Source organism: Carassius gibelio, chromosome A19 (genome assembly GCF_023724105.1).
Source record: "Carassius gibelio isolate Cgi1373 ecotype wild population from Czech Republic chromosome A19, carGib1.2-hapl.c, whole genome shotgun sequence".
Lineage (NCBI taxonomy): Eukaryota > Metazoa > Chordata > Actinopteri > Cypriniformes > Cyprinidae > Carassius > Carassius gibelio.
The window spans coordinates 15,324,671-15,338,077 of NC_068389.1; the positions used below are offsets into that span (position 1 = coordinate 15,324,671).

General features: G+C 36.4%; 1 protein-coding gene across 1 annotated transcript in view; it reads left to right on the forward strand.

The window, feature by feature from the left end:
- Nucleotides 1-12,549, forward strand: part of LOC127935610 (PHD finger protein 14) — an 87,213-nt gene extending 74,664 nt beyond the window's left edge. The window contains exon 18 of the mRNA XM_052533680.1: nucleotides 11,603-12,549. Within this exon, the coding sequence (XP_052389640.1) occupies nucleotides 11,603-11,674 (72 nt within the window). The 3' untranslated portion in view covers nucleotides 11,675-12,549. The remainder of the gene's footprint in view (nucleotides 1-11,602) is intronic.
- The last annotated feature ends 858 nt before the right edge of the window (nucleotides 12,550-13,407 follow it).

A 13,407-nucleotide genomic window follows, 5' to 3' on the forward strand; every position in this document is an offset into this window, starting at 1 on the left:
TTTGAAAACTGTCTTTAATTTTGCAGTTCAATGAAGTAACACTAGTAGTGAAAAAAAATTGCTTTAATATTTGATGTGATGTCAGGTTCTTGGGATGATTATCTTCCAAGAGCAGTTGTCAGTCAGTGTCTCGACAGACTGACCTGCTAAACACCCTTATTAAGTTAGTCTTATTATATGGATTGCAATTTCATGGAATGAAATTAGTAAGGGATATTAAAGACCGTTACTTATCAAAACATTTAATTGCCACCTGAAAAGATCAAGAACAAAATCACAAGCTTAACATAAGCAATTGCTTTTCTACTGGTTGAAAAGTTTGTAGCTAGTCTCCTTCAGTTTACCTTCTTACAATGTTTTTAAGGCCAGTTAAATAAGTGTTCAATGGGGCTCTGAGAGGTCAGACATAAATAGGGTGAATTATTGTAGCTGTGCAGTCAAAGATGCAGTCTGGACCAAAGGTTAGCTTTTCAAGAAAAGGTAGCATGATCCTGAAATTGGTTACCTTGCACCCCTGCTTGCCGGTGAGTTGGATGAAGAGTGTTGAGACGTAGGGAAAATCAATGCACTGGAGTCACGTCCATCACCTAAACAAGGCAGGGTAGAAGCCTCATGTCCTCTCAGGGGCCAGTTTACAGAGTAAACAGGACCCTGGAGATGGCATGGCAAATTTCAGCTGTCCCGTTGGTCACTCTCTTAGCACTTAGTGGGTTTTATTAACTCACAATGTCTCTGCGATACACACAGTGTGGACTTGTAAAACCCTTCAGTGATGTAGAGGCTTTATGATTTGGTAAAATGGCCCAATTTACCACTGAAACCATGAACCTTTCAAATCCGTTCCAGGTGTCATTTTTTGAAGTGACTGCAGCTTGGTTCATTGCTCATGTTTGCTGAACTTTAGACTGCTTGCTTTTATGCTCTGAGATCTCAGTGTACAATTCGTTTTAAAAGGGTGTCACGACACAACTAATGATATATTGGAGTTAAAGGATAGATCACCCAGAAATTAACATTCTGTCATTGTTTACTCACCCTCAAGTTGTTCCAAACCTATATGAGTGTCTTTCTTCTGTTCAACACAAAATAGTATATTTCGAAGCATGTGGGTAACCAAACAGTTACTGGTCCTCATTGACTTTCATAGTATTTTTTTTTCCTGAACTATGGAAGCCATTGGGGACCACCAACAGACAGAATTTTCATTTTTGGTGAACAACCCCTTTCAGTGTACTTGTTTAGTGAGAAAAGTTGCTCCCAGACAGATGAGTATAATAACCATGATACATTAGTTAAAATGATGCATTTCTTATCTCTTGAATTTAATTGGCTGAGTGGCTTTACAGAAGGCAATAATTCATCCAACCAATTCACACATATAACACATTGATTCATTTAGGAATAAAACAGATGACAGTCTTTATAATTGAGTCCTTGAATCATTCACTGAATTGATTTGATTTGTGCAATCGCACTAATTTGTTCATTAACGCAACAAATTACTGTCTTTGAGTGAGTCCTTCGATTTTATTCATTCAGACACATAGATTAATTTAGGAATTATATTAAGTCTTTATAAGTGATTTCTTGAATCATTAACTAAATTAATTTGTTTAAAATTACTGATCAGATCAGAAACCAAACAAGTGACTGCCTTTACAAATGCATCACCAAAACATTAACTCAAAACAATTTGTTTTAAAACTGCAAATGATTAATTGACTTGCTCATAAAGACAGTCGGTTTATTTGAAACCACAGATTCATTCAGATTTATTTTTGTTATGTAATTTGTTAAAACGGTGCATTATTGGGAGAATTTGGCAAACCTGTTTGGTAGCAGTCATTATTTTTGCTATGCAGTTTGGTGCGACTAATTTGTTCAGAGTGAGAGACTAGGTTTACACCGAGTAATCATTTATCATAGGTAGACCCTTTTCTGTCTTTAACTTTAGTTAATCATAATCAGCAAAAAGACATAAAATAACACCAAAAGGTGTGATTTCTTTCTTGGTTCTTTGAAACAAGTAGGTGACACGAGAAGTAGCAAACAACAACAAGAGGGTAGGAAGAGGAGGCTGTTCTCCCCTTCACATGCATTATAAAGGACCAGGAATTGCCTTATCACACTTCTTAAATGTGACATTGAACATGATAATACTGTACAACCCTCGGACCTCTGTGCTTCTCAGAATTGTCCTGGACCATGAGTGCATATGCACTGCCTTATTTAATTTGGCTGTATTTGATGGGACATCCACCCAGTATCTGCTAACACAGTAAAACTGTAACAACTATAGGGATGTCTCCACACCTGCACACACACTAACAGATCTGTTAAAAAAGCTGTTATCATTTACCACTTACTTTCATAATATTTCTTACCTTTGTAATCATTGCACACATTTCATGTATATTATGTGTGTGTGTGTGTGTGTATAATATATATATATATATATATATATTAGGGGTGTAACGGTTCACAAAATTCACGGTTCGGTTCGATACGATACACTGATGTCACGGTTCGGTTCGGTTCGGTTCGATACGTTTTAGATACAGCAAAATGTAAAAACATCTCAACTTTTCAGAATGCCGAAAGCGCACCGCGGGTCATGTGACAAGAACCAACCAATCAGCTTCATCCTTTCCCGTAACAAGGTTGAGAGCTCAGCCAAGATGAAGGAACAGCTGATCGTAGTTGTATATGGATTGCAATTTTGAAATAAATTTAGTAGCAGAGCTACTGCAAGCGATTTTAGAGCTGCAAATCCATTTATCCTTCGCTGAAATTTCCGCGTCTCATGGAGAGAGCACGTCATTGTTGCTTAGCAAAGACAGACGCCTCATGAGCGCTTCTGCCCGAGCGCTTTGGAAAGGAGGAGAAAGACGTGCTTAGCGTTTTCCACGCGTTTTTAGGAGCGATATGTGAACGGCCCCTAAGGCGCTCGCTCACTCAGCACGCGCTGAAGGCTCGTTGCAAAATGTCTAATGCATTTAACAGACCAGAAATATAAGATCCTAAAATAACCAACAGGTCTGGTGTTTGGGTTGGATTCCCTGTAAGCTATAGTGTCTAAATGCTGCAGGGATAGTTTGCTGCGTGCATGTTTCTCCTTTTTTTCGTCTTTTCCCAGATAGTACTGACGCACATATCCCAGATATTCCCGCTGGTGTTTTTTTATTTTTTATTTTTTTTTTGTATTCCCGCTGGTGTACCCTGTCATGTTGCAGATGCGACATACCGTTGTTTTTTTATCCACCACTCTCTTGCCATCACCATTATAGCTTAAAGGGAATCCAAAGTGCACCCAAACACCAGACCTGTTGGTTATTGGGGGATCTTCTCATTTCTAGTCTGTTAAACGCATTGGCTATTTTGCAACGAGCCTTCAGCGCGTACTGAGTGAGCGAGCGCCTGCTGAGTAGCCTAACATAAACATATAAGTTGGTGTTTTTTTCTTCTTCGTGTGTGTCAGGGGCATTGCCTGTTACGTCGTTTGGGTTATTGGGCTACCTTGTTGAACGCATATCATTATATTTCTATCTCTCTCTTTTTTTTTTTTTTTTTTTTCAATTATAATTAATTACTCCAACGAACCGTTCGGTATACATAATGCGTACCGCGTACCGAACCGAAAGCGTCGTACCGAACGGCTTTCGGTTCGGTACGCAGTACGCATTATGTATACCGAACGGTTCGTTGGACTAATTAATTATATATATATAAAAAAAAAAAGAGAAATATAATGATATGCGTTCAACAAGGTAGCCCAATAACCCAAACGACGTAACAGGCAATGCCCCTGACACACACGAAGAAGAAAAAAACACCAACTTATATGTTTATGTTAGGCTACTCAGTCAGGCGCTCGCTCACTCAGTACCCTCTGAAGGCTCGTTGCAAAATGGCCATTGCGTTAAACAGACCAGAAATAGAAGATCCTCCAATAACCAACAGATCTGGTTACCAGCGGGAATACTTGAAACATGTCAACTCATTTACGCAGACATCACCTTATTGTGTCAGTATCTGGGAAAAGACGAAAAAAAAGGAGAAACATACAAGCAACAAATTATCCCCGCAGCATTTAGACCGACATTTCCAACTGATTCAAACAGGGCAAAAGACATCACCGCGGCGATCGGTAGGCTTCATTTACGTTATAGCCGCGGATATGAGACCTTGCTATTTACCATTCATTCTGTCATCACCATTATAGCTTACAGGGAATCCTAAGTGCACTCAAACACCAGACCTTTTGGTTATTGGAGGATCTTCTATTTCTGGTCTGTTAAATGCATTAGACAGTTTGCAACGAGCCTTCATCGCATACTGAGTGAGCGAGCGCCTTATCGTTCACATATCGCGCCTACAAACGCATGGAAAACGCTAAGCCCGTCTTTCTCCTCCTTTCCAAAGCGCTCGGGCAGAAGCGCCCCTGAGGCGTCTGCCTTTGCTAAGCAACAATGACGTACTCGCTCCATGAGACGCGGAAATTTCAGCAAAGGATAAATGGATTTGCAGCTCTAAAAATCGCTTGAAGTAGCTCTGCTACTAAATTTATTTCAAAATTGCAATCCATATACAACTATGATCAGCTGTTCCTTCATCTTGGCTGAGCTTTCAGCGTTGTTACGGGAAAGGATGAAGCTGATTGGTTAGTTCTTGTCACATGACCCGCTGTGCGCTTGCGGCATTCTGAAAAATTGAGATGTTTTTACATTTTGCCGTATCTAAAACGTACCGAACAGTGTATCGTATCATTAGGTACACCTGTTCAATTTCTTGGTAATACAATTTACTAATCAGCCAATCACATGGCAGCAACTCAATGCATTTAGGCAGCTAGATGTGGTGAAGACAACTTGCTGAAATTCAAACCGAGCATCAGAGTGGAGAAGAAAGGGGGTTTAAGTGACCTTGAACATGGAATGGTTGTTGGTGCCAGACGGGCTGGTCTGAGTATTTCAAAAACTGCTGATCTCCTGGGATTTTCACACACAACCAACTCTAGAAATTACAGAGAATGATCCGAAAAATAAAAAATATATATATCGGCATGTTGTGTGCACAAATGTTTCCAACACCTTATTGAATCTTTGCCACGAAGAATTAAGGCAGTTCTGAAGGCCAAAGTGGGTCCAACCCGATACTAGCAAGATATATCTAATAAAGTGGCCAGTGGATGTGTGTGTATATATGCGTGTATACACAGACACATACATATGCTTTTATTGTTTATCTTATTTATTTAAGTAGATGATTGTGGGTTTTTTTTTAAGACCTTCTTTTTACCAGCATGGACTTTGTCAGTTGATTCACACAAGCCACTGTGCAGGTGCAGATGCATCTTATCTATTTTCACTTGCGAGTGCATGTTTTAGTTGTTACTTTATTAGCGTGCTATTTATTGCTTCTGCTTTTATGATGGATGTTGTTTAGCTTTTAGTTCGCTATCCATTCATTTGCTGGAAGCCTCCATCCATGCATGTAGCCATGTCACCAATTTTCTTGCAGAATTTGAGCACTTACATTTATTTGTGATTTACTATTTCACCTGAAATTGGAAATGGAGAGAAAGTAGCTCCTCTTTTCCGTATACCACACCTCCTCCTCGCAGCATTGGCTCTTATCAGATGCAAACAAAAAAAAAAAAAAAAAAAAAAGAAAAGGGAAAAAAAGAGAACAAAATATCTGGCTTGAGCATTTTACTGCTGATTTAATTAGCCATCTCTTGGTAAGTTCACCTCAGTATCTGTCACACCTCACTAAAATGAAAATCCATTCTCTAGGAAAAAAGGTAGATTAATGAATGCCCTTTGTAATAAATGAAAATGGGAAGCGCAAATATGCATAGTCATGAAATTTAATTGTGCTTTCTGGTGATTGGGTTTTGCTGGGAGTGGGTGTGTTAGAGAAAACGGCGATAGGGCCAGAGGTGGCTCAATGTAGCGCATAACGCACAGCTTCAGCTGCCTAATGAAGCAAATGTTTATGACTGAATGCAATTGTGTCATGTCTACTACGCTGAAACACACATATGTCCTTGAGTATGTGCTGTTAGACCACCATCACACTCATTTTGTTTACTCATGTAGATTTGTTTACTCGTATCAACTAGTTGTCAAGTCTACTTTATTTATATAGCGCTTTTAACAATACAGATTGTGTCAAAGCAGCTTCACAGTATCAAAATAGGAAAATAGTGTTTCAGTTCAAAGGGACAATAGTAAACACTCAATCACTGACCTTTTCCTGGACTGTGCCCAGTTTGTGGAATGACCTCCCAATCTCAATGAGTCTTTACTCATTTTCAAGAAACATCTAAAGACTCATCTTTTTCGTCTGTGCTTAACCAACTAATAGGACTTTTCTTGTATTTCATATTTAAAAAAAGAAAAAAAAAAATCCCTAGCTATGCGTTCTGCACAAGACTAACTGAGGCTTTGTCATGGCACTTGTACAGTATGCTGTTTTTGATCTGATTGCTTCTATTGTTCTCATTTGTAAATCGCTTTGGATAAAAAATGGAGAAAAAAAACCTTGGGAGAAACCAGGCTCAGTCAGAGGGCCAGTCCTCCTCCGGCCAGATGAACCAGCAGGTTGATTCATGCTGTAGCAAAGTTAGATTGTGTTGTATAAACCCAGACATAGAAGATTTTTATGAAAACAGACACATAAACAGAATCTTCTGAAACTGCATTTATCTGAGGCAAAATACAGTAAAACAGTAATACTGTAAAATAATATTACAATTGTAAATGTAAGATATACATGTATAAAATGGATTTTCAGAAGGTATTACTCTATCACATGATCCTTCAGGATTTAAATGCTGATTTGGTGTACAAGAAACATTCAAGAGCTGTATATTAATTTTGGTCATAAAGCTGTAATCTAACTGGCTGATTTAGGGACTTCTCTTAGTTTGCCTAGAAACAAAGTGTGTTTATATGGTACCAGGTGGATACATATGCTTTTGAGAGTTAAATAATCATACCTTATTCTTTCTTTCTTTTTAAAAGGATAGTGCCATTAAACCTTTTAAAAAAATTACATTGTATGGATGCTGTTTTGTTGATCTAATAACAATACAAAAGTTGATCAAACAAAATATTAAGTTGTTTTATTTGAGGCACTCAAACAGTTTAATTATATAATCAATGAGATAATCTGTATCAACCGCTTTAAAATGTCCTGTAGGTGAAATAGTCTGATTATTTCAGAACATGCCAATAAATGGCTTGTAAAAAATAAAAAAAGTCTCCCTGGCTGAGTACAGCTTTTTCAAATTACATTGACTGGTAAATATTTTTCCACCATCTCTATGAAGGGGTAATGAGGAATCCTGTGGCCTGATAGCACTCTTGCTATCTCTCTCTCTTGCGTATGCCTGAAGACACCCATTGATTTGAGCCACAGCGTTTCATTTTCTCTAGATGTCTCTCCTGCTTTCTTACTTGCTGCGTGTTTTCATCTTCGTTGTGGGACATCAATTTGTCTTCCACAGAGCATGCGGGATTGTAGATGCACGCCAGCACCCATCAAACGGGGGGAGGCCGGAAAGCTGCTTCTTTCCTTAACAACACATTAAAGCCATATATACATGCACAAATAAATACAAAGAAAGCAGAAAACATGATAAAGGACTAAGTCATACTAATTAGCCCGCTAATTCTTTGAGGACTGTGCCAGCTTGATAAAGGATGCTAAAGCTTATTAAAGTAAAAGCAGCGTTGTATGATTTTAATTCTTTTTATGTTTTTTTTTTTTTTTTTTTCAGCACAGCTTTATTTTAATCCCACTTTATGAAGTTTGCTGCATGTAGTGTGGGTGGTGGAAAGAAAAAAAGGAATGGGCTTTGATTGTGTCGCTGTAAGGCAGCAGGGGTTTCCGACTTAGATGCATTAACACACCACAGGCCTTTATTGCCACCTAGGGTCCAGACTACGCTCTTGCTTTTCTTCCGTCTTTGCATGCTTTGACTCTCCCTTATGCCTCTAGCTCACTCACTATTTCACATGAGCTTTTTTAATTTTATAATCTAAAATGAAGAATGTGACATTTCATTATACATGTAAAAGCAGTGGCCAGAGGACTGGCTGCTGCATGGAGAGTGAATGGCAGAATGAAGGCTCTAGCTTTCCCTAGAGGAGAGTGATGGAGATATCCCACAAAGCCGCAGCCTGTCAGTGTGATCGGCCCGCAGTGGGCCAGCATCTCCAGCATGTCCCTGCCTCGCAAAGAAAATGCCACACTGTCAGCAAAATGATTGTCCTGTTTTAAAAGAAGAAGATTTGAAATCGAAGCTTTATAGAGTGAAGAATGTCATATTTATTTATTATTTTTATTATTTTTATTTTTTACATATTGCAGTTTTCAGCAAAAGTGTTTCATCTGGTTGGGCATGGACGATATGTGTGAGTTCTGTTCTTTTTATGCCATATTGCTGTGCTTCTCAAACTTTCCATAAATCAGAACAGGAAGAACCACCTAATACTGACAATGTTCCCCCCTTTTTTCAGTATTATATACTGCCTATGTCTCAGTTTGCATTTGATCTTAAAACTCTTACAGACCTGGCTACATATGACATAAAATATACTCAAAATTGAGAGCTGAATTCAGTGTAAATGTTCTCAAGTTGAATGCGCTGGTCGCAATAACATTGAAATCAGTGCAATTTCAGTGCAACTGAAAAACATTGCTTAAGTTCGTAACTCTTGACTATTATTTATTATTGCAGTAATGATGTACATTATATAAATAGCTGAAATATATATATATATATATATATATATATATATATATATATATATATATATATATATATACACAGACACACACACATATATACATTTGAACAATATATATATTATATATTGTTCAAATGTTTGGGGTAAGATGCTAATAAAAATTAATGAATACAGTTCTCCGTGGAATGAAATCAGTAAGGGAAATTAAAAACCATTAGATGGTGTATAAACTAAATATCAGAATATTAGAATGATTTCTGATGGATCATGTGACACTTCAGACTGTAGTAATGATGCAGAAGATTCATTTTAAAATAGAAAACAGTTATTTTAAGTTATAAATATTACGGATTTAAGTGTATTTCTGATCAAATAAATGCATCCTTGCTGAGCATAAGATATTTATTTTAAAAACAAAAAGTCTCATCAACCTCAAGCTTATAAATGGTAGTTTTTTTTTTTTTGTTTGTTTGTTTGTTTGTTTGTTTACTGGTGAGCTCCCTGTGTAGCTGGTGTCTCAAGAACAAGCAACCAAGAAGTATCCAAGAGCCCTGATTTCACCCTGCCCCAGGACAAACACTAAATCACAAATGGGCCATGACATGGCTCAACGAGTAAGTGTTTGAGTCCATGTGTGTCCGTGGGAGTGTGGAGAAGCTCAATCGAGGCACTCCATGAGATTTTTAGCATGCACCGGACCGCCCTCCCCTCTTGTACCCCTTTTAAGTGCTGACTGTTCTGATGATAATGTATGGCACCAGAAGTAATTGGAAAATTGGCAGGCTTGTCAGAGAGATTTGGTGGATGGCACCGGCTGATCCGGCAGCAAGGTTCAGGAGGTGTCGTCCCACCATGAGATTTATATCATCACAAGGGCCGGCAATGGCCGAGTGCCCAGAGTTCAGGAAAAAGTTACTAATTTTTCATAGAGGCCTGGCTGCATATCAAAAGTCATCCATAGACAGAGACAAGACCCATATGAGAGCGACATTGCTGAATAAAGCAAAGCTGTCTGCTTAGATCAACTGCTCTTGAAGCCACATATTGGACATGCATCACAAAACTGATGTTTGTATGTCTGTAAATTAAGCTGGCCTGAAGTAGTTTTCCTTATATTGTGCACAAACTTCATTACAAAGCTATTACCGTATTTTCCGGACTATAAGTCACACTTTTTTCATAGTTTGGCTGGTCCTGCGACTTATAGTCAGGTGTGACTTATTTATCAAAATTAATTTGACATGAACCGAGAGAAATGAACCAAGAGAAAACATTATCGTCTCCAGCCACGAGAGGGCGCTCTATACTCTATACTGCTGCTCAGTGCTCCTGTAGTCTACACTGAAATCATAGAGCACCCTCTCGTGGCTGGAGATGGTAATGTTTTCTCTTGGTTCTTGGTTCTAAATAAATGCGACTTATAGTCCAGTGCGACTTATATATGTTTTTTTTTTTTTTCCTCATCATGACGTATTTTTGGACTGATGTGACTTAGGTGTGACTTACAGTTCGAAAAATACGGTACTATTTAATGAATAGGTTATTATCATGTAATTGCTATGTTGTTATGATAGTCTTGCATTTGCTTCTATAAATTTATTAAAGGGTTAGTTCACCCAAAAATGAAAAATAGTCTGTTTTACTCACCCCCGAGGCATCCAAGGTGTATACGACTTTTTTTTTTTTTTTTTTTTTTTTTGACGAATACAGAGTTATATTAAAAATGATCTTTGATTTTTCAAGCTCTATCATTGCAGTCAGTGGGTGTTGAATTGATTCAGTCCATCTATTTCAGCCTTATTTTCATTTTTGGGTGAACTAACACTTTAAGAGCTTTAGAGGACAAAAAAGTTACTTTTAAAGTTGTCTGAAAAATTATACAGCCCTAAAGTAATTTTCTATATATTGAGAACCTTTCATTATAAAGTTATTACTATGCAATTACAAGATAACTATTACTATTATAATAAGATTTGTTCCTATAAATGTATTAAGAGCTTTAAGAAACAATAGATTATTTTTAATGAGATGTCGTCATTGTTTTGTACTCTTGATGCTTTCTGTAAGTAAAGCCATGAACCATCATGTGCTTCTCAGCTGTTTTGAGTGTAGTGTGTGGTCGGGGCTCTGCCATCACACATGGCTGTGCGTAGATGTGTTTATTAACCTTTGGAGGAGGGGATAATTGCAACTGTCAGACTCACTTAAAAGCTGAGATGGCCGTCATTTCCTGTTTGTCGTCTTCTCTAAATTTGCAGTTTGTGTAAGTGACTCTGGCGTGACGTTTACTCTTTGTTGTAGAGGCATTGAAATTACCATTATTCAGAGTTAAGCGTAACATGTCAAAATAGTTTACAACCTTGCTTCATAGTGATTTTCTATGTTATACACACACACACACACATCCAAATTAGATAAAGCAAATGTATGCAATAGCCTAGCAAGGTTTCTTCTTTTTTTTCACAAAAAAAAAAAAAAAAAAATCAGTTAAAACAAGACATGACTTAAGGTGTAGACACTTACTTTGTTGTTTGCGTAATTCAAACTAAAAGAACATTATTATCAGGGATGGCTTGATCCCACTTTTTCATCTAATGATACTGCTGATACCCTAGATTTTATTTCAGTTTAAATATTTACTTCGTTAATATGGTAATAATACCTTACATATGGTTAATATTGTGTTATATCCATTTTATTTTGGATTATTAGTCAAATATCTGACTATTCAAGCTGAATCATTTATGAACTTCTTAAGAAGTTTTTTTTTTTTTATTATTATTATTATTTTTTTTTACATAAAATGTTCTTTTCCCTTAATAGAATAATTTTGTATCTTGCAGGAGGAAGAACCACAAGAGGTTGAGGATGAGTCTTTGAAAGAGGAAGGGACTGAGCCGGAGATCCCAGACTGAAAAACGTGAAGTAATTGTCTTGTCTACACAGCCATTACCTCATTTCCTGTTGAATAGCGGGATGCAAAATAGCATTCAAAAATTAAATCAACAGACGTGAACTGCCACTGCTTCACCAGACTGAAATTTTCCTCTTTAGTGAACCAGAAAAATTATTAAATGACCACAACTACCAGCTTGAAAAAAGTCAATGCTGTGTCTCTACATATATATATATATATATATATATATATATATATATATATATATATATATATATATATAATTTTTTTTTTTTTTCAAATATGTAGGGAATTGTACAGACTCAGTGCAGCTGATCATGATCTGAATATGAGCCTGTTTTTAAATGTAATTTTTCATACACTAATTTACATTTCCCATGAATCATGGATGTGAATATAATAATTGTATTCTTCACGCAGTGTTTCTGATTATATTTTTTTTATACACATACAGAGACTGCACATTTGTCCTGTCCCGCCAAAATCCTCTTTGTCTATCAGCTTTATAATAATTGCTTTTGTTTTTGTTTCATATTTTTTAACACTAATGCATTATACACATATGAACTTGCAGTAAAACCGACAGTGGCTTGTGTTATATGAATCATTATTTCCTGATATACGAGCAAAGTCTATTTTATTATTTTTTTTACAAATCTCATTTTTATAAATGCGGTATATTCAAGAACATATTTTATCATTTACAGTGTTGTTGTCTGCGCTCATGTTTGGGGCTATCCTCAGTTTTTAACACTATTTTAGTGTAAAAATAGTGGTACAATTCTTCTGCCTCAGTGCTTGAGTTCAAGACAAGTCTGTTTTTAGGTACTTAAAAAAATGTGACCTTCGTAATAAACAATACTTGTGAATTTATTATTATTATTTCTGTTATTGATGCTAAACGCAACAGTACCATAACTATTCAGATATCAGTCAAGACAAAGGGCACTCAAGATCTCAATAAAGAGCCATTCTCAGGGACTGAATAGCACTTTTCACAAATAGGGTATAGAAAAAATCACTTTGGATGAACATTAAATTACAAGGAAAAAAAATTGTTTCAAGAAAAAGTTCAAATTAAATGTTGAGAATAAACATATTTATATAAAAAAGTTGTTTTGCAAAAAAAAAATAAAAAAATAATAATAATCTTATATATAATATTATTCAGTAAGATTATGTCTATGAATGAAATGACTATTTTATGCCTCAGTTTTATAATGGATATCATTATTGGACATCGCTAAATATCATTCACTACAGTGAACTGGATATCAATTTAATAGCTAATATCAGAATTATGGTACTACATGATTTGAATTCCTTGGACAGGCCACAATCTTCATTTTAAGGGGCAAGCGAATGTGTTTAAATATGGCTACTTTAAATGTAATATTAATTTTATGTTCGATAGAAGTTTATTCTATTGGTTCGCAAAAAAAAAAAAAAAAAAAAAAAAAAAAATAGTAGTACATTAAATTGGTAATGGGACTTCAAAGCGTACCACAATCTTAGAAAGTGATGAAGATGTTTCTCAGATCTTATAAAATATCACGGAGTGTAATGATTTGATAATGGAAGCATTACTTTCATCACTCAATGATAGATGAGTTCAAAGCTTTTTCTCAAGGGCTTAGTGATGCTTGCCAGTGGGCAAACCAACATGTCTTTTTCCAACTCTGTCGTGTCTGTTACTCACTGTGCACAAGTCATTTAACCATTCTCTCACAC